At 46.2% G+C, this 20,001-nt stretch overlaps 3 protein-coding genes and 1 pseudogene across 7 annotated transcripts; 2 read left to right on the top strand and 2 right to left on the bottom strand.

Moving 5' to 3' along the window:
• Window positions 1-1,986: 1,986 nt before the first annotated feature.
• Window positions 1,987-3,359, bottom strand: Hypk (Huntingtin interacting protein K). 2 transcript variants are annotated; one of them, NM_001305263.1, is made up of 4 exons: window positions 3,173-3,359; window positions 2,759-2,814; window positions 2,436-2,487; window positions 1,987-2,300 (listed from the first exon to the last, which is right to left on the bottom strand). In NM_001305263.1, exons 1-4 carry the CDS (start codon window positions 3,332-3,334, stop codon window positions 2,205-2,207), a joined length of 366 nt encoding a protein of 121 aa, NP_001292192.1. In that variant the 5' UTR covers window positions 3,335-3,359; the 3' UTR covers window positions 1,987-2,204. The 2 variants fall into 2 exon arrangements, with proteins under 2 accessions (NP_001292192.1, XP_087508178.1); XM_087652052.1 differs by lacking the exons at window positions 1,987-2,300; window positions 2,759-2,814 and having other exon boundaries at window positions 2,428-2,487; window positions 3,173-3,348.
• Window positions 3,360-3,444: 85 nt separating this feature from the next.
• Serinc4 (serine incorporator 4) lies at window positions 3,445-9,460 on the top strand. 3 transcript variants are annotated; one of them, XM_087652050.1, is made up of 13 exons: window positions 3,445-3,472; window positions 3,878-4,000; window positions 4,339-4,503; window positions 4,658-4,836; window positions 5,074-5,153; window positions 5,384-5,477; window positions 6,339-6,550; window positions 6,761-6,856; window positions 6,958-7,084; window positions 7,480-7,552; window positions 7,959-8,007; window positions 8,131-8,281; window positions 8,463-8,652. In XM_087652050.1, exons 2-13 carry the CDS (start codon window positions 3,902-3,904, stop codon window positions 8,614-8,616), a joined length of 1,479 nt encoding a protein of 492 aa, XP_087508176.1. In that variant the 5' UTR covers window positions 3,445-3,472; window positions 3,878-3,901; the 3' UTR covers window positions 8,617-8,652. The 3 variants fall into 3 exon arrangements, with proteins under 3 accessions (XP_087508176.1, NP_001402855.1, XP_087508177.1); NM_001415926.1 differs by lacking the exon at window positions 3,445-3,472 and having other exon boundaries at window positions 3,700-4,000; window positions 8,463-9,460; XM_087652051.1 differs by lacking the exons at window positions 3,445-3,472; window positions 3,878-4,000; window positions 4,339-4,503; window positions 4,658-4,836; window positions 6,339-6,550 and having other exon boundaries at window positions 5,136-5,153.
• On the bottom strand, window positions 7,620-11,396 carry Serf2 (small EDRK-rich factor 2). Of its 2 annotated transcripts, none has more exons than NM_001401909.1 (3): window positions 11,188-11,396; window positions 10,545-10,653; window positions 7,620-9,937 (listed from the first exon to the last, which is right to left on the bottom strand). In NM_001401909.1, exons 1-3 carry the CDS (start codon window positions 11,192-11,194, stop codon window positions 9,652-9,654), a joined length of 402 nt encoding a protein of 133 aa, NP_001388838.1. In that variant the 5' UTR covers window positions 11,195-11,396; the 3' UTR covers window positions 7,620-9,651. The 2 variants fall into 2 exon arrangements, with proteins under 2 accessions (NP_001388838.1, NP_001092252.1); NM_001098782.1 differs by having other exon boundaries at window positions 7,635-9,914; window positions 11,188-11,223.
• A 3,042-nt stretch (window positions 11,397-14,438) lies between these two features.
• LOC147995651 (large ribosomal subunit protein eL21 pseudogene) lies at window positions 14,439-14,972 on the top strand (annotated as a pseudogene).
• The last annotated feature ends 5,029 nt before the right edge of the window (window positions 14,973-20,001 follow it).

The raw sequence follows: 20,001 nt of genomic DNA, 5'->3' as shown, positions 1-20,001 counted from the left end.
ACTGTAAGTCTAGCTCCAGGGAAATCTGAAGCCTCTGGCCTCCCAGAACACCTGTACTCATGAGCAGATAAACAATTTAAAATAAGATCTTTTAAAAAAAGACTGGCCAGTGGTACTCAACTGTTAGTCCCAACTACTTAAGAGGCTGAAGGGGACAAGCCTGGACAATATAGTCTCCCTGGGGCTGGAGAGATGGTTCAGTGGTTAAGAGCACCCGACTATTCCAGAGGTCATGAGTTCAATTCCCAGCAACCACATGGTGGCTCACAACCATCTGTAAAGAGATCCGATGCCTTCTTCTGGTGTATCTGAAGACAGCTACAGTGTACTTATATATAATAAATGAATAAATCTTTAAAAAAAAAAATATAACCCCCTGGGGCTGGACAGATGGCTCAGGTTAAGAGCACCCGACTGCTCTTCCAGAGGTCCTAAGTTCAATTCCCAGCAACCACATGGTGGCTCACAACCACCATGTGAGGATCCATGTGAGGATCTGATGCCCTCTTCTGGTATGTTTGAAGACAGCTACAGTGTACTCATACCTAAAATAAATAATTCTTTTTTTTTTGTTCTTTTTTTCGGAGCTGGGGACCGAACCCAGGGCTTTGCGCTTCCTAGGTAAGCGCTCTACCACTGAGCTAAATCCCCAGCCCCAAATAATTCTTTTAAAAAGGTGTGATCTATTAGTAGAGAAATTGCTCAGGCTGGAGAGATGGCTCAGTGGTTAAGAGCACTGACTGCTCTCCCAAAGGTCCTGAGTTCAAATCCCAGCAACCACATGGTGGCTTACAATCACCTGTAATGAGATCTGATGCCCTCTTCTGGTGTGTCTGAACAGCTACAGTGTACTTATATATAATAAATAAATCTTTAAAAAAAAAAAAAGGAATTGCTCTAGAAAGAATGGGTAAGGCCCTATAGTTCTTATTCTCAGCACCTTAATCCCTACAAGACACACTCATAACCAGGCAGTGGTGGTACACACCTTTATGGAGGAAGAGGCAAGCAGAGTTTGAGGCCAGACTGGTCTATATATTGAATTCTAGGACAGCCTGGGCTACAGAGAAGCCCTGTCTCAGAAAGATGAAAGATAAATAAGACCCACTCATGGGCTGTCAACAAGCTGCCTATAACTACGTAACATTTAAGGTGTAAACACTAAGAAATAACCGAGCTAACAGTGAGCACTGAGCCAGATGGAGGGAAACACACAGAAGCTGAGGCAAAAGGGCTCCGAGTTTCAGAACAGCTTCAGCTACAGCTGGCCCATGGCAGAAACAAAAAAAAGCTCTTTATGAATAATTAAGTATGCATTTCTACCCATGTACAGGCTGGTGGAACTCAAGAAGTTGGTGTTATTCCCTTAGTCACTCTACTGTGTTTGGTGCTATGACCTCACAAGTTCCTGAGTCCCAGCTGCCTGTCTCAGCACAGTCCCCAGGGCATGGTTACAGGAGCATCCCACCACTCCTGGGTTTTTAGGGCATTAGTGGAAATCCAAACTCATTTTGTTTTTGAGGCAGGTACTTACTGAGTCATAGCTCCAGCCCTGATCCAACATTTTAATAAATGATGTTTCCCTTTCTAGAACCTGAATGTTTATTCCAGTTGCTTATAAACAGGAGCTAGTCTCGCTATTCCTAACATAGCCTTGAAGAGCTGGTAAGGGTAGCTGAATGAAGCAGCTCTCAAGTTAGGGAGGGGATCTGAGCTTGAAAACAGCCTGGCTTATACAGAAAGAACCGATCTGAGAAAAACAGATAGCATAAGCTATCCTAGAAACATGCATGTGGATCTTTTGCAGAGGATCCAAATGTACTCTATATTGGCAAGAGCGAGCTAGTCAGATGAGAGAAACTCACATACCACCTGGAATCTGCTGCTTAGAGCTGGGGAGATAACCTAGTGAAAAAGGGCACTTGAATTCCATTCCCATATGGTAGAAACACTATGGCAGGAGAGTGCCTAGACACACACACAGAATAAGGGTAATAAAAACAGAGCCTGTATTTGAACATTAGGTACTTCTTTACACTGATTGTTCATACGGTTTCATCAAGGTCCAACATAGAAACTGACAATAAAATAGGATATATAATGCATTTGATCTGGGATAAAACTGGAAAAAAAAAAAAAAAAAAAACAGCAAAACAGAACACTTTATTTCCGTAAATCAGTCCAGAATGTCTAAACACACTTTATCAGTTGGTTAGGGCAATAAGAGCCTCCACCACATTGCCCATGTGTTCCCTCAAGCTCCTTTCGGCTGCTGCTCGAGAGATCTCCATTTCTGTCATCTGCAAGAGGGAAAATCACGTCACTGAAGCCTCTTCTCAGGCATAAATTTTACAACAAACTTTGGCTCCACTTGTTTAAGGAACCCAGCGTGGGTAGAACTTCTCTTGTGAATCCATTAAAGCATTACTACTCACTATCAACTCCAGATCTTCCTTCTTGATAGTGACCTTCGCCAGTTCCTTCTCCCTGTAAATATATACATTTGTTTTCATTCTCTGCCTCTGCTATAAACTCCCAGAAGGAACACTCACAGGTACACACTGAAAATGAGTAGAACAGGTTGACTGAAAATAGCAAATAAACGCGCCCCTGGAAGTTTTACATTAAGATATCCAGGAACCTTTCCTTCCACTAACAACAAAGTTGTAACCCCTAGATCTTTAGGAGTTGGCTAAAGATTAAAACTTTCCCCCCCTGGAGAAGGAGGACCTACTGGTAGCGCTGGCTTTAAACTTACCGCTCCTGTTTGGCCTTTTGCTCCCTGGACCGTCTGTCTCCAATGACGGACATAGCCTGTAGAAAACACAAGTCTAATTACCTACCACCATGCGACCCAAATTTTCCCATCTAAAACACAACACCACAAATAAAAGCCACGTGGCTTTTCAGGTATTCACAACTACTAGTTTTCTCAAGACCAAAAGACTACGCTTCATTCCGTGCCCTTGAGATACATTTAGGTCCCATTTTTATCAAATTCTTAAGTAAACCGCAGACTGGTTGAGTGCTGTCGCTTAGCCTCGCCCTACTGCCAAATCCCACTATGACTATCAGGGGTCCCGGAGCCCCGGTGAGTAGCAAAACCAGTCAGTCTCTCCTCACTCCCGCCCCATTCTCAACCCCTCTCATACAAGCTCCCAGCCAACCTCACCGTCTCAAGATTCGAACTCTGGATCTCTTTCTCCTCCGCATAGTCAGTAACCCGCTCTAGGTCAGCAGCACCACTGTCATGTTTCCTTGGCTTCTCGGGAGGCCGCTCAGGGCCGCTGGTCTCAGTCTCTAACTCGAGCTCCACGTCTCCCTCGGTCGCCATTTCGATCTCACCGCGCCGCCGCAATAGGCTGCCGCTTCACAACTTCCGGCAACGCTCAGCTTCCGCCCAGATAAGGGGCGGGGTAGGGGCTGGACCACACCTTTGTGCCTGTCTTGAGAAGCTTCAGCTAGGAAAGAGGTTCGCTTTTGACTTCCTCTCCAGCTTGCTTTCTGCAGTCTCCTTCGACTGTCTGTTCACTACCCACACCAGTCAAACTCACTGTTCCTAAAAACAATCCCTTCACACAGACACACACACAAGGAATTCTGTCCAATCAAGGTGGCTAATCCTAAACCAATTAAAAAAAAAAACCTAATCCCCAGACCAGATAGGCCAACTGCTCCTAATCTTAGAAAACAGTCCGAAGCTCTGTGAAGGCATCTTCACAAGAGTATTTGCATCTACCACTTCCCGGTGATCTGTATTCATTTTATGAAAAACCCATGCTGCTGCCTTAAGACGGATGATTAGGCCAGCAAAGCGACTGTCCAATGGGTGAAAATCCTGAGAAGCTGCTGTCCCTCATCAGTTTTTCCAATACAGGATCTAACCTCTGGGCCAAAATTGATGGGTGCAAAAGACATCACAGGCCGTAGCACCACCCAGGGCTTTGCACAGCAGCACGGTGGAGTCAGCGATGTCGTAGTGAAAACCCCCTTCTATCAGGTGAGATGACATTTGGGAAGAGACTTGAAGAGATCTTTGCTTATATCTTAAGCAAAAGATAGCTAAAAAACTAGGAGTTCGGGACAGAAACCTGGTTCTTTGCCTGGGTAATCGGTAAACCTCTCATCCCAACCATAGATCATTAGGAAAAAGTAAGTGGTTCATGCATACACTGAAGTTTAAAGTTCTTGCAATGAAAACCTTACTAGTTCTCTGTGGAAGGTAATCCTACGTGGCTCATAACCAGACAGTGGGATGGAGGGTTTGGGAATTTGACCTTTGGTTAACCCTTTGAAAAACTCCCCATTGCTTCCTACATCTATCTGCTCTATCCCCAGGTGTCCTGCTGTGGGCCTGTTTCTTGGACCAGTGGCTGCCACTCTCTGACCGAGTCTACTTGTAGCCGCCTGTTCTACATCCTTCTCCACATGGGAGCCTCAGCAATCTGCTGCCTCCTACTTTCGAAGACAGTGGTAGAAAGGGTCTGGGGCAAAGCACATGGGGTAAGTGGGCAGGGGTTGCAACATGAGGAAAAAAAACCTGTTAAGATTTTGATTGGGAACAGGAAGCAAAGGAGTCAACCTAGCAGGGGAAAGTTGGGACCTGTCCATGCATTATGGCTTGCCCTTACTTTTCTCACAACCAAACTCCCTGCAGATCCAGATGCCCTCAGTGCTATGTGCCCACCTGTTCGGCAACTCTGACTGTCCAGTGCTCAGTGGTTCTGGGGCTGTGTATCGAGTATGTGCGGGAACTGCCACCTTCCACCTGCTACAGGCTGTGCTGCTAGTCCGCCTCCACTCCCCCACCAGCCCTCGGGCACAGCTGCATAACAGGTTTGTGTGTAATTTTCTAGATGGGGATGGGACAGAGGGAAGTAGACACAAGCTGGCTAAAAGAAACTCCAGAATGAAGAAAAAGACACAAAATAGGTTTATAAACTCCTGGGCTCTAAATTGTAAGCAATAGTTATATGCAAACCTTCTGTAACTGTAGTGTTGCTGAGATGTGACTGTGGCATCTTCCTCCTTTGCCTTTGCTCTTCAATCTGGCTTTCTCTCTACCCTAACTAGCTTCTGGAGCCTCAAGCTGTTGTTCCTGTTAGGTCTCTGTACCGCTGCCTTCTGCATCCCTGATGAGCATCTCTTCCCAGGTACTCTTCACCTTCCACCTTCATCAGCAAAAGTAGGCCACAACTTACTACTCAAGAGCAGGAAGCTGGACTTCATTACACGACTGTCATGCCAGCATTCAGGACAGAGTGGAGCAGGACTGAATTTGAGACCTGCCTAGGCTACGTAGGGGTTGCAGGGGGGTGGAGGGATATACTGATACACCATGACCAGGCAGAGCTAAAAGTTCCCAATGGTGCCTGTCTTGCAGCCTGGCATTATATTGGCATCTGTGGAGGCTTCACATTCATCCTATTACAGTTGGTGCTTATCACAGCCTTTGCCCAGTCCTGGAACAAGAATTGGTAAGGATGGGCTGGAGAGATGGCTCAGAGGTTAAGAGCACTGCCTGTTCTTCCTGAGTTCAATTCAAAACCACATGAGGGCTCACAATTATGTATGGGTCTCACACACACACACACAAATAAATTGGTTAAGACACACCTAACCCTAAAGGCTCCTCCCAAGGAAGTTGGGAGACATTACTCATACAGAGAAGGCCATAGCAGGTATTGCTCCCATGGCCTCCAAAAGAATACCAAAATGCTCAGGAAATCAGATGTTGATGACATTTACTTGTAATCCCAGCACTGCAGAGGTAGAAACAGGAGGGCCAATAATTCAAGGCCACAAAAAAAAAAAAAAAAAAAAAAAAAAAAGCAGGGTAGGGAGTTCTAAGTCAACTTCTTAAAACAAAAACAGATGTTGGGTATTTTGCTCAGTGGTAGAGTGCTTGCCTAGCAAGCCCAAGGCCCTGGGTTCGGTCCCCAGCTCCGAAGGGAAAAAAAAAGAAAAAAGAGCGCGCACACACGCGCGCACACACACACACACACACACACAAACGAAAAACAGGTAATCAAGAATGGTGGTAGGGGTTGGGGATTTAGCTCAGTGGTAGAGCGCTTACCTAGGAAGCGCAAGGCCCTGGGTTCGGTCCCCAGCTCCGAAAAAAAGAACCAAAAAAAAAAAAAAAAAAAAAAAAAAAATGGTGGTAAATACCCATAAACTCAATACTCAGGATGCTGAGGCAAGAGTTCAAGGACCCATGGAGTGTATGATGAAATCCTGTCAAAAAACAACAAAAAGCTCAAGAATGTACTGTGTGGCTCAGTGAGCTGACTAATCTGTAATGGGTAAAATCTAATCCCTTAACCACTTCTCTTTAGGCAGACTGGTGCAGCTCAAGACTGTAGCTGGTTCCTAGGTGTGTTACTGGCCACACTAGGATTCTACAGTATGGCAGGTGTGGGAGCTGTGCTACTGTTCCACCACTACACACACCCTGATGGTTGCCTGCTCAACAAAATGTTACTCAGTCTGCACCTTTGCTTCTGTGGCCTCCTGTCTCTCCTCTCCATCGCACCTTGCATCCGCCTCAGTGGGTATATGCAATTTCACATTACAGATTTGGGGGTGGAGTGTATCCCTTTGATAATTATAGCAAACCTTTATTAGTTTTCCCAATCTGTTATCTGAAGTACCTCTGCTGCTTTTGTCACACTCTTCCCCAAAGGACAGGGGAAGACAGTCGTACAGGTGGAGGTAGTACTAACTCTGTTCACTGTCAACTAACATCTGTGCTCCCCAGGGCAACCAAACTCCGGCCTCCTACAAGCCTCTATCATCAGCTGCTATATCATGTATCTGACCTTCTCTGCACTGTCCAGCCGTCCCCCAGAGACAAGTGAGGACCCAGACTGCCAGTATTAGTGCTGAAGACCTTTTCTGTTCCTTCTAAATACCCAGCTTTACTCATAACCCTGTTCTCTTGTTGCCCCTTGGCAGTAATCTTTCAAGGACAGAATCACACCTTGTGCCTGCCTGGCCAGAATAAAATGGAACCACAAATACCGGATGCATCAGTAGCAGTGTTTAGTGCTAGCATCATGTATGCTTGTGTACTCTTTGCTTGGTACGTAAAGGTGCTAAGGGGAAGTGTGAGCAGATGCCCAGGACTCACTGAAGAATGTCCAGGGCTGTGGTTTATTTAAACTGTAGAGCAAGTCTAGAACCAGAAAAGCTCCCCACGAACAGGGGAGTCTCTAAGAATAGCATTTTGTCAGATGATCCCGTAGAGCAAGTCTAGAACCAGAAAAGCTCCCCACGAACAGGGGAGTTTCTAAGAATAGCATTTTGTCAGATGATCTGTGTGAGATGACAGGGCAGGGAATGTTGAGTTTAGATGCACAGACTTTAGGGGCCTCTGGGAGCACAATACCCTCCAGAAGCATACCTAACTGGACTAGTTGACAGTAAATGCCATTCTTTAATATTTGGCCCAAAGTTAAAATACTTTTTCTTTCACAGCAACGAGGCTTCCTACCTGGCGCAGTTATTTGGGCCCTTGTGGATCATCAAGGTTTACAAGTATGAGTTCCAGGTGAGCATCAAAAGCTCAAAACCCCCAAAACCCCACCCCCGAACACAGAAACACACATCCTACCAACTTCTACCCAGAATGCTCAGATTCTAGCTGCTGTTTCCTTTTATTGAGTACCCACAACGTGCTAGGCACTGTGCTAGATACTTTACATACATAGTCTCATTTAATTTAATCCTCACAACAACCCTGTGAGGTAGGTATTTGCTCCATTTCACAAATGGAGGAATTGAGGCACAAAAGATTAAACATCTTACCAAAGTTTGCATAGCCAGTTTTATGCTGGAGCAAGAATTTGAACCCAGGTGTGCCTCCACTTCTTACACCAGGCCAGTCTGAGATTTTCTAAATTAGCACCCTCACACTTTCTTGAAGTCATTTCAAAACACGTTGCCTTGTTTTACAGAAGCCCTCAGTCTGTTTCTGCTGCCCCCAAACAGTGGAACCAGAGGACGGTGAGTCAATCTAGCAATCCAGCTAGCTGAACCCTGTAAAGGGCCAGAGCCTTCAAGAGCCTTCACAAGAGTTGGGGAAAGGGAGTTGTCAGCAACATTGCTTCCCACCACACTTCTCTCTAGGGCAAGGGAGCAGGGCCAGGCCAGCTGACCAGGAGACCCCTCCAGCTGCTCAAGTGCAGAGCCAGCATCTTTCCTACAGCTACTCTGGCTTCCACTTCGCCTTCTTCCTTGCTTCGCTCTATGTCATGGTTACCCTTACCAACTGGTTCAGGTAGGATGAAAGCATACATAAGATACACTCCCGGAAAACCCAGCTATTTTAAGGAAACATTTTAGAAAGGCATTCCAGAAGTTCTTGGGAGAGGGACACACAAGGATCTGCCCTGGTTATGAGGAAGCAGGGAAGTTCAAAAGCTAAGGCCCTGCATCATCTCTAATCTTTGGTTTCACAGCTATGAGGAAGCAGAACTGGAGAAGACCTTCACTAAGGGTAGCTGGGCTACCTTCTGGGTCAAAGTTGCCTCATGCTGGGCCTGTGTACTCCTCTATCTGGGGCTGCTCCTGGCACCACTGCTGGCTCACCACTCGGAATCACCACCACCCTAGCTAGTGTCTTTAGGCAACACTGCCGTGGCTTCAGTACTGCCACATAAAAACTGGCTCTTGATCTACATTAACTGACTGGGAGACCCTTTAATTACACTCTTAATCTTAGCTCCAGGAGCCGCCCACTGAGCTCAACACCTCAAGGACAAATGAGCAGTTATCGCCGATTAGGCTCAGTAAGTATCTAAATGAAAAGAAGTAGACAAACTACGGCTTCATTAAAGCGAGAGTCTAACTCCCAAGGAAGTAAACCCAGGAGCCTTAGCTGATCCTAGCTGTGTGGCACAAGCCCCGTTCTGGCTCCTGAGCTGGAGATAGGGTCAGGGAAAGACCTACAGAGATTGAAGATTTGGGTCTGCTCTTGGCAATGGAAAGGAAACAAGTGATTCAGTCTGACTGAGCACAGGGGTGGAAGAAGCCCAGACCAGAGAACAGGCCAGGGCACAGGAAGAAAGGAGCAGCAGCTACCACACATTTTAATCCTCATCATGAGGTCAAAGAAAATGGAAGACAAAAACCACCTTCATTCCACGAGGAATGACAGAAGAGAATGTGAATTCGAGAGCAGCCGACCACCGAAGTCGGTGAGCAGCAGGATTTTTTTTGGCCAACTTTCAAGCAAACAAAGAATGAGGAAAAGAGACATAAACTTGGGTCTTAGATCCTTCCCCTCTTACGGCCCTCAATACCATCCTGGGGATGGTGTTCAAGGTCAATGTGGGGGATAAAAAAATCACAGAAAAGAAGTCTCTATAGTTCTTAGAGGATTCCTATGCCACATAACTGGAGTGCTTTTCTGGTTGCAATAGTTAAAATAAAGGCTTCTTCTGTGATGTTTTCCTTATGATGTCTACAAATCCATAATCTCTTAGGACTAAAAGAACTCCCCCCTTTTAGTGGGAAAGGGCATTTACTCCTCCATCCCCATTCCCCCAATCCCCAGTCAAACCAGGCGCTCAAGGAATTACAAAGCTACTTTTAATACTTTGGGGTGTGCCCCACAGGAATAAAAAACACTGGGAAGGGGTAACCCCCTCACCCCCAGGAGTGGCCCAGAGGGAGAGAGGCTACCTGAGGGGAAGGAAGCACAAAAGGAACCCGCTGCAGACTCAGGGCAAAGGGAATGCCATCGGTGCTGGGACCTGTGAGCACTACAGGAAGAAACTCGAGCATGGTGGGACTGGCTCCAGGCACACAGGCGTAGGGCAAGAGGGTTGGACACGAAGCCACAAAGCTACTTGGGTTCCTCCTTCTTCTCGTTTGCCTTTTTCTGCTTCTGCTGCATGATCTCCGAGTCCCTGGGGGTAGAGATGATGGGGCACTGGGAGGTACCAGAGGGCAAAAAGGACAAGATGCAGGGGGATGAAGGGTACAGAGGATAAGATGGAAGTGGATGGGACAAAGTTCAGCATATGGCTGCTATATTCCCACCCTAGGAGAACAAGAGGAATAGAGCTAAGGTCAAAAGGCAATCAGTCTCCATCTGGCTGTTGCCCAAGGGGTCAGAAGTCTGGCCATTCAAGCCCAAGGCTCTCTATTCTGTACTAAGCACCACACCCCAACACCAGTGAGAAAGTCGGGAAAAGGGAGGAGATACAAGTATCGAGGAGGGTCAAAAGTACTGGGCTGTCAAAACAACTACACTTGATGTGTGAAGCCCCTGCCCTTGCCCTTAAGGTCAGAACCAGGGCCCGCAGAAATCAGCCTGCGGACAGGGACCCGCCCCAGTCCCTTCCTGTATGGCTGTGACCTAACAATTTAGAGTGGGGAGGAAATAAAACTCTAGAGGAAGCAATGCACTCTGCCCCTCACATCTAACCTAGACTCGAACCCTGCAAGAGTTCTCTTTCCTGGTACACCCCTCGCTCTAACCCAGGTCTCCCCGTCCAGTCCCGGCCCGACCCTTCCTTTCCCCTCCCTGGGGCTACCTCTGCTTGCGGGCGGCAGCAGAAAGCCCATCATCTCGGCGCTTTCCCTTAACCGAGTCGCTCTGCTTCTTCATGTTCTTCTGGCGGGCGAGCTCTCGCTGGTTACCGCCTAAGAGGAGAAGGTAGAAAGTGAGTCGCCGGGGCCGCTCCACGTACACACCAGCGCCCCTCCTCCCACAACTGGGACCCGACTGTCCCCGGCCGTGGCGCCGACCCCAGCGCCGAGCTTCGGCTGCCGGGGTGTGGCAGCCGCCCCGGGGCAGGTTAACTTGGGGGTGCGGGAGGACGGTGCGGTCGAGACTGCCGGCGGCGCGCGTCAAGTTTGGGGCGGCGCGGGGGCCCAGACAGCTGGCGCGGCGTGTGGGAAGCCACGGGGCCTCAGGAGCACGCGCTAGGGCCCACCACCCAGGGCACCCGGCTTCCCCAGCGCGGAAAGCCGGCGGCGGCCCGCGCCCAACACAGGGGTCTCGGCAAGTGGCGGCGTGCAGAGGGCTGCGCTTCCGGCTGAGCGGGAGGCAGCTGGAGAGCGCTCCCCGAAGAACCTTCCGCCCGGGAAGCTGAGGGGACGCACACGCCGGCGTCCGGGCGCGCGGAGAGCGAGCCCGGAAAGAAAAGGGAGAGAGGAAAAGGTCCCAGCACTCACGGGTCATGGCGACGGCAGCGGCTCCAACCTGCCTCCGTTGCGTCCCCTCGTTCGGGCCGACGTTGCAGGCCCCGCCCCCTTCGCGCGACGCCACCAAGTCGTCTTCTTCCTCCCGCCCCTTCACGCCCGGGAGCCCGCTCTCATTGGGCAGAGGGAAACACGTGGAGTGCAGTGCCACGCGCCAGTCCCCGAGGGCGAAGAGCGGCGCTTCGCGGGCGGAGCGCCTGGCACGGGGCGGGGCTTCCCGGAGCGCTGGGTCCTGCCTGTAGAAACTAGGCCGGGTCACGTGGGCGGTGGGGTGGAGGGGTGCGGCTGGCGATGTGGCGCTCGGACGGGACCGAGCACGTGACCGGGCAAAGTGACCTCATGTGGGACAGTTTAGGGTACTGACTGACAAAGTCTCCCCGAAGGAATGCGGGGGGCGGGGCGGGGACGGGGTGAGGGCGGGATTTCCTAGGAGGTTCATCCGGTTAAGTGCTCTCAGCTCTCTGGAGCTAAACTTAGCACTGTTAAACCATCGCCCAGCCTCTTGGCAGAACACTTGCCACAGTTGTCTGAAAACATACACAGACAAGGAGGAGACCCCTTTCCACTTTCCTCGCCCCTAATCGCAGCCGCACTTTGTGTGTCTAAAGTGATCCTGCAATTATTTCCCAAGAGCTTGAGTCCAGAGCTCCTGCATACACATCTCCCCTACTGAACTGTACTTCAGTACAGACTGCCCACAGAAACTTTGAATGTGAATGTACCTTGGGGGTGACGAAGCATACTTGAATCTGACTGTGGAGTTACTTCAGGAACCACGATTAGGGAATGCTCATATTATGTCTCTCTCTCTCTCTCTCTCTCTCTCTCTCTCTCTCTCTCTCTCTCTCTCTCCCTCCCTCCCTCCTTCCTCTCCCTCCCCCTCCCTTTCCCTCTCCTCTCCTCTTTCCTCTCCCCTTTCCTCTCTCCTCTCTCTCCTCTTTCTACCATGTCTACATTGTATCATTTCCTCTGAACCTTACATTTGTTTGTAAGAGAAATCAGACTGGTAACTAATCTTTCTCATTTTCAGTTGCTGTATCACAGATGTATCCCCTGTAGAAGACATCAATTAAGCCTTCTCTCCATCCTAGGTTCAAAACAACATGAATTCTGCTAAACTATATGAAACAACCCCAACATAAATTACAACTGTAGGATTAGTTTCCTGCTGTCCAGGCACAAGAAAACCTGAGTTGAGGTACTTTATCCTGTCTTGTACCTTCACTAAACAGCTAAATTCAGATACCCATCTCTACTCACAGGGGTCACCTAAGACTGTTGGAAAACAGATATTTATACTATGATTCATAACAGTAAAAAAATAATTACAATAGCAATAAAAGTAATTGGAGGTCACCACAACATAAAGAACTGTATTAAGGGGTCGAAGAGCTGGATTCATGGACCATCATAAGAAGGCAGGTGTGGGGCTGAGAGATGGTTCAGAGGTTAAGAGCACTAACTAACTGCTCTTCCAGAGGTCCTGAGTTCAAATCTCAGCAACCACATGGTGGCTCACAACCATCTATAATGAAATCAGATGTCCTCTTTTGGTGTGTATAAATAAATCTTAAAAAAAATAAAGAAGGGGGCTGGAGAGATGGCTCAGCGGTTAAGAGCACTGGCTGCTCTTCCAGAGGCTCTGAGTTCAATTCCCAGCAACCACATGGTGGCTCACAACCATCTGTAATGGGATCCGAGGCCCTCTCCTGGTGTGTCTGAAAACAGCTACAGTGTACTTATATATAATAAATAAATAAATCTTTAAAAAAAAAAATAAAGAAGAAGGCAGGTGTGGTTATGTGTGTATCTGTAATTCTTCCACTCCTATACTGAGAAGGGAGGTTGAGGGCTTCAGAGATGGCTCAGTGGTTAAGAACACTGACTGCTCTTCCAGAGGTCCTGAGTTCAATTCCCAGTAACCACATGGTGGCTCACAACCGTCTATAACTGGATCTGGTGCACTCTTCTAGTATGTGTCTGAAGACAGCTAGAGTTTACTCATATAAGTAGGAATAAATCTTTTAAAAAAAGAGAGAGAGGTAGAGACGGGAGAATTTTCTGGAAGTTCATGGACCAGTTATCCTGGAATACAAAGCAATCCAACAGAAACAATGACAAACCCTGCCTCAGGAAGATAAAAGGCTGAAAGTTGTCCTCTAAAGACACACACACACACACACACACACACACACACACACACACACACACCACACAGGGGTGAGGAATAAAAATGAATGGTGGTAAATTTTGATGGGACTGCAAACTAATCAGAATCAGGTTGAGGCTAAGACTTCAAACTGGCTTTCTGTAGAGCAGAGAGAAAACAAAAACAAGCAAAACATCATTACCATTTTCAATTTTACCTATGTCCAGTCCCTCTTGAACTTTAATATTTTTAAAGATCTTTCTCAAAAATATGTGTGTATGTGTGTCTGTGGGTTTGTGTAGTGCCTATGAAGGCCAGAAAAGTATGTCAGATAGCCTTGAGCCAGAGTAGTTACTGGTAGATATGAGCCACCCAGTGTGAGTGCTGAGAACCAAATCCCGCCCTCTGCCGGAATATTGTATCTCCTAACCACACTGAGTCATCTGTACAGCTCCTACTATTAATGTTAATATGTTCCTATCAGCTTTTTCCCCTCTCCATCTTTCTCCTCACCTAACTGCCCACTGGAAATTAAAAACCAGGGAGGGGTTTGTTTGTTTGTTTGTTTGTTTGTTTGTTTTGTTTTGAGGGGTTGAGTTTCTTTTTCTTTTTTTTGTCTTTTTGTTTGTTTTGTTTTGTTTGGAGTTTTGTTTTGTTGAGACCAGGTTTCTCTGTGTAACAGCCTGGAACTCACTTTGTAGACCAGGCTGGCCTCAAATTCACAGATTCACCTGCCTCTGCCTCCCGAGTGCTGGGATTAAAAAGCATGAGCCACCATGCCTGGCTGGATTAATGGGTTTAATCATGGAATCCTCACACATCTTAAATTATTTTACTTACTTACTTCCAGAGTGACATGGAACTAGCTATGTAAAGAATGATCTGGCTTAGGGGTTGGGGATTTAGCTCAGTGGTAGAGCACTTGCCTAGCAAGCGCAAGGCCCTGGGTTCGGTCCTCAGCTCCAGAAAAAAAAAAAGCCCAAAAAACAAAAAACAAACAAACAAACAAACAAACAAACAAAAAAGAATGATCTGACTTTCTGCCGGGGCAGTCATCTTCCAGTAACTCGCCAAAATGACGAACACTAAAGGAAAGAGAAGAGGTACTCGGTATATGTTCTCTAGACCTTTTTAGGAAACATGGAGTCGTTCCTTTGGCCACATACATGCGAATCTACAAGAAGGGTGATATTGTAGACATCAAGGGAATGGGCACTGTTCAAAAAGGGATGTCCCATAAGTATTCCACGGCAAAACCGGAAGAGTCTACAATGTCACCCAGCATGCCGAGGGCATCATTGTAAACAAGCAAGTTAAAGGCAAGATTCTGGCCAAGAGGATCAATGTGCGGATTGAGCACATCAAGCACTCAAAGAGCAGAGACAGCTTCCTGAAGCCGGTGAAGGAGAACGATCAGAAGGAAAAGGAAGCCAAAGAGAAGGGCACCTGGGTTCAGCTGAAGCGCCAGCCTGCACCACCCAGAGAAGCCCACTTTGTGAGGACTAATGGAAAGGAGCCTGAGCTGTTGGAGCCCATTCCATATAATTCAAGGCCTAATGGACAAAAGGAAATAAAGGACCTGGACTGCAAAGTGTTTTCCTTAGGTTGAAGTGTGGTGTCTTCTCCCTGAAAGAAAATGTTAAAGCAAATTTTCATTGTCTTTGCTGTTCAGATTTTACTAATTGTTCTTCTACATGATATTGCTTAGTGTGCAGAAAATATACTCTTGATTAGAAAATAGTCAAATATTTAAAAAAAAAAGAAGGGTTGGGGATTTGGCTCAGTGGCAGAGCGCTTGCCTAGGAAGCGCAAGGCCCTGGGTTTGGTCCCCAGCTCCGAAAAAAAGAACCAAAAAAAAAAAAAAAAAAAAAAAATGATCTGAAACGTCTGACCTCATTTTTATGACCAGTTTATTCCTTGCTGGGGATCAATACCAGTGTTTCATGCATACCACAAAATCACTCTACAAACAGAGCTACATTTCTACCCACCCCCCTAACATTCATTTTTAAGTGATTAAACAAAAACAAGAATCCAAAAACTCAAAACAAAAGAAGTTAGAACAACAGCCACAAGAGAAATCAGCCAAGCCTGTATCGCCAGATGTTTAAGAGGCAGAGGTGAGAACATTGCAAGCTCAACGTCTACAAATGGTAAAGATTGAGGTTCTTTTTTTTCCGGAGCTGGGGACCGAACCCAGGGCCTTGCGCTTCCTAGGCAAGGACTCTACCACTGAGCTAAATCCCCAACCCTGAGACCTGTCTTAAAAGGATGGAAAAAAGGCATGATATTTAGCTCTGACAGAGCACTTGTCTAGAATGCATAGGGCCAAAGGTTCATTCCACACTAAAAAAAAAAAAAAAAAAAAAAAAAAGACACCTTTGATCCAGCACGGAGGAGTCAGAGGCAATAGGATCCCTGTGAGTTTGAGGTCTACAGAATGAGTTACAGGACAACCAGGATTATACAGAGGAACCCTGTTTGGGAAAAAAAAAAAACTAAACAAACAAAAACTGAAAACCAAACCAAACCAAAACCTAACACAACAAAACTGCCCAATAAGCTTTGTGTGATAGGGCATACCCAGCCCATGGGGGAGGCCAAGGCAGGCAGATCAATGTGCCAGCCTTGTCTACGTGGCAATTTCCAGGCTAGCCAGAGAGCTACATGAGACACTGTCTCAATGAAAAGTTCATGGACAACCACGTGATATTCCCATACATGTGTATGTTGAGTTTATTTTATTTTTGGTGTCCGAAGTTTCATTTATATTTTTAAAATTAAAACAGGGGGCTGGTGCATGCCTTTAATCAGAGGTCAATTCCTGAAAATTGACCTCTGACCTCCCCATACATCATGGGGCACATTCATAATGTAATTCTAAATATGCTACAGAAAAAAGCTATTTTCCCCTCACTTGTATGTGTACTCATATAGATACATGCAAATTGATTGTGACAACTGCTTTAAAGAGAAGCCATAGTCTATATATACAAGGGTGATATTCAAACTATTTCTCAGGGCATAGAGCATAAGCATGACCCATCTGAACAGATGTCAGTATAATTTGAATGGAGACTGAACAATTTTACTTGTGTCAGGATGAAGTAACTGAACTGGACGGCTGCTTCTATGCAGGGAAGAAATTCGTGAGCTCCATAACCTTGATCTGGGCCAGCGAAGTCACTCGTGTTGTACTTGAAGCAAAAAGATGGATGGAGAATTGGCACAGCCAAGGAGGGGCAGAGGAACCCTTGAGAAAGAACAGCATGTGGGAGCCATAAGACCCTGCTCCCTCAGGCCAGCCGGCCCATCCAGAGTCATGATTAGTGAGAGGTGTTGCCTCTGAAACTAGGTCAGGGAGGCAGAAGGACAATACTGACACAAGGACGGCAATGCATACTAAGGCAAGACGTAAGCAGAAGCACAGAATAGCGAGTTCATTAAAGCAAGGAGTACGTTCCCGAAAGAAAAAAAAAAGTGTCATACAAATAAAAAGGCCGTTACAGCAGGGAAAACAAGATAGCATCCTGACAGCTATGGTGGCAACACTAGAGGAAAATTAGCAGCTTCACAGTGGATTTAGAGAGCCAGGCATGGTTGTTCACAGCAGTAACCTCAGCACTCTGGAGGCTGAGGCTCCAGAAACTCTGGAGTTCAAGGCAGACTGGACTATGTAGTAAGATCTTGTTTCAAAAACCAAAAGAAACCAGGCATGATGTGGCATACACCTTTAATCCCAACACTAGGGTGGCAGAGGCAGGCAGATTTCTAAGAGTTTGGAGGTATCCTGGTTTACATAGCAGTTCCAGGCCAGCTGGGGCTAACAAGACCCTGTCTCAAAAACAAACAAGGGGGCAGGGGGAGAAGAAAAAAATCGCGATTGGGTAAGAGGACCATAGTTTTTCTTTTGTCTTTTTTTTTTAAAGATTTATTCATTTATTATATATAAGTACACTGTAGCTGTCTTCAGATACACCAGAAGAACACATCAGATCTTTTTACAGATGGTTGTGAGCCACCATGTGGTTGCTGGGAATTGAACTCAGGACCTCTGGAAGAGTAGTCGGGTGCTCTTAACCACTGAGCCATCTCTCCAGCCCCTTTTGTCTTTTTTTGATACTAATGCAAACACTCACGTTTTTTACACAAAGATCATTAGAAAGCCATGGAAGAAACCACACGCATGTTCATGAGGTGGGTGTTATATTTGGGAGGACTAGAGTCTTTAACTTTCTTCTTTGTTTTCCAGCACTCAGGACTGAGCCCAAGGCCTCTCAGAGCACTGGACCACTGAGCTATAGCAGTTTTGAGTAGTGGTCTCTCGGAGTTGCTCAGAGAGAACGGTGAACCTCCTGCCTCAGCTTTCCAAACACTAAGATAACTGGGGTGAGCCACTATGGCTGGCTTAACATCCCCTTTCTTATTTTATTTTAAAATTAATTTTATGTGTTTGAGTGTTTTGTGTGCATGTGTGTGTACCGAGTGAGTGTCTGATGCCTGGAACTAGAAGTACAGGTCGTTTGTACGACATCAGACCCCATGGTACGTTGGAAGTCAAACCTGGGACCTCTGCAAAGGTACGCCTATAATCACACTGGGGGCGAGGAGGGCGAGGGGCGGGAAAGGTGGCCCATCCCTGTAACCTAAGTACTCAGGAGGCAGAGATGGGTGGATCTCCGAGTTCCAGGGCTACAAATGGGATCCCAGGACAGCCAGGGTTACACGGAGAAACCATGTCTTGAAAAACCAAAACCAAACAAAACCCCACCATACCAGTTTAAAAACCACTGAGTATTATTGATTGAACCCAGACCTTTCTGCCCCGACTGTCCTTGAATTCACTCTATAGATTAGTCTGGCCTCAAATTCAAAGATCCGCCTGACTTTGCCTCCAGAGTGCTGGGATTAAAGGTGTGGGGCACCACACCCAGCTCCAACACATATTCCTATTGAGCTTACTAGTAGGTCCACCTTTCTTTCACCGGTCTCTTTCGTTTTGGAGATAAGCCACCCAGCTTGCTGCAGGTTGTCCAGGCCTGCCTCAGTGCCACAGTCCGTGCACCCACCATAGCTGAATACAACCTGCCTTTCTACATTCAAGGAACTTCGCTTTTTTGAAAGGGTATGATGGGAATTGAATATGTGGTCTGTGCAGTGCTAAATACCTGTTCTACTCTGGCTAATACACAGTCGTCCCTTTCCCAGTCCTAAGCCCTTTCACCCCCCTTTCTTTTCCTTATTTTCTGTGGCATTATCACCTTTTAGCATACACTGCATGTTATTGTTAAATTTTCTTTATTTCTCATATTAATTTTTAGTGTTTCCTTCCCTTCTAGAACTTAAGGTTTTCCAAAACAAGAATCAGTTATTTGATCTATCCCTGATGTTCAGTAAGAGCCTGGTACTCAAGAAAATTTTGTTTTTTTTGTTTTTTATTTATTTATTTATTTATTTATTTATTTATTTATTTATTTATTTATTTATTATAAGTACACTGTAGCTGTCTGCAGACGCACCAGATCTCATTACAGATGGTTGTGAGCCACCATATGGTTGCTGGGATTTGAACTCAGGACCTCTGGAAGAGCAGTCAGTGCTCTTAACCGCTGAGCCATCTCTCCAGCCCCCGAAAATTTTGTTGAATGAATGAATGCATGCATAAAATGTGCATAATACCTTTTGTGAAAGCCAAATAACAGGCAACCAGTGACCGCCCTACAAATGTTAGGTCCCAATCTCCATCATCCAAATATCTTCCTCAGTTACCTGCTATTCTATTTGCTCTTGAGTTATTTATTGGCTTAATTGTTTTTTTTTAAAGATTTATTATATATAAGTACACTGTAGCTGTCTTCAGACACATGGGAAGAGGGCACCAAATCTCATTACAGATGGTTGTGAACTACGTGTGGCTCCTGGAATTTGAACTCAGGACCTCTGAAAGAGCAGTCAATGCTCTTAACCACTGAACCATCTCTCCAGCCCGGCTTGTTTTTGAAATGAGGTTAATTTATCACTATGTTGCCCAGCCTATCTTGAACTACTAGTCACAAGCTATCCTACCAATATATACACCTTTGTGGCTTTCCCTGAATTCATGTGTGCATGTGTGCATGTACAAGTGTGTGTATGCATGCTCTGGGGAAGCAAACCAAGGAATTCGTGCATACCAGGCAAGCATTCTACCCACAAACTTGATCCTCAGGCCCTGGTCTCTCCTTTAAGTTTAAATTTAGGAAAATCCTACAAAAGGTCCCAGTTATCATCTAAGAAAAGAAAGCCCAGGCCATGACTTTATGGATTATAACCACTAAACCAGTCGTGGTGACTCAAGCCTTTAATTCTAGCTTTTGGGAGGTAGAGACAGGCAGATCCTTAAGTTTGGGGCCAGTCTGTTCTACAGAATGAGTTCCAGAGCAGCCAGGGCTACATAGAGAATCCCTGATTCTAAAATGAAGGAGAAGAAAGAGAAGAAAAGGTAGAAAGAAAAATAGAGGGTTACAACTACTTATAAAATTAATAAATTGTCCTCCACAGAAACAGTATGGCCCAATGGGTAGGTAAATATATCTGTGGTTGCTGTTAGCAACTTGTTGCCAAGATTTTAAAATCAACATTACTGCAAATATTTCCCT

The sequence above is a fragment of the Rattus norvegicus genome, chromosome 3 (assembly GCF_021556685.1).
Source record: "Rattus norvegicus strain SHRSP/BbbUtx chromosome 3, alternate assembly SHRSP_T2T, whole genome shotgun sequence".
In the NCBI taxonomy this organism is placed as follows: domain Eukaryota; kingdom Metazoa; phylum Chordata; class Mammalia; order Rodentia; family Muridae; genus Rattus; species Rattus norvegicus.
This window is presented reverse-complemented; position numbering and strand designations above follow the sequence as displayed.

Excerpts from the sequence above, each read along its gene's own strand:
- Hypk (NM_001305263.1), bottom strand. The coding sequence starts at position 3,334 with ATGGCGACCGAGGGAGACGTGGAGCTCGAGTTAGAGACTGAGACCAGC. Across the intron at positions 2,815-3,172 it reads AGAGTTCGAATCTTGAGACG|GCTATGTCCGTCATTGGAGA; the intron begins GTGAGGTTGGCT and ends TGTTTTCTACAG. Across the intron at positions 2,301-2,435 it reads AGGAAGATCTGGAGTTGATA|ATGACAGAAATGGAGATCTC; the intron begins GTGAGTAGTAAT and ends TCCCTCTTGCAG.
- Serinc4 (NM_001415926.1), top strand. The coding sequence starts at position 3,902 with ATGGGTGCAAAAGACATCACAGGCCGTAGCACCACCCAGGGCTTTGCA. Across the intron at positions 4,837-5,073 it reads CGGGCACAGCTGCATAACAG|CTTCTGGAGCCTCAAGCTGT; the intron begins GTTTGTGTGTAA and ends TACCCTAACTAG. Across the intron at positions 7,085-7,479 it reads GCTTGTGTACTCTTTGCTTG|CAACGAGGCTTCCTACCTGG; the intron begins GTACGTAAAGGT and ends TTTCTTTCACAG.
- Serf2 (NM_001401909.1), bottom strand. Across the intron at positions 9,938-10,544 it reads GCTGCCGCCCGCAAGCAGAG|TGCCCCATCATCTCTACCCC; the intron begins GTAGCCCCAGGG and ends GGTACCTCCCAG.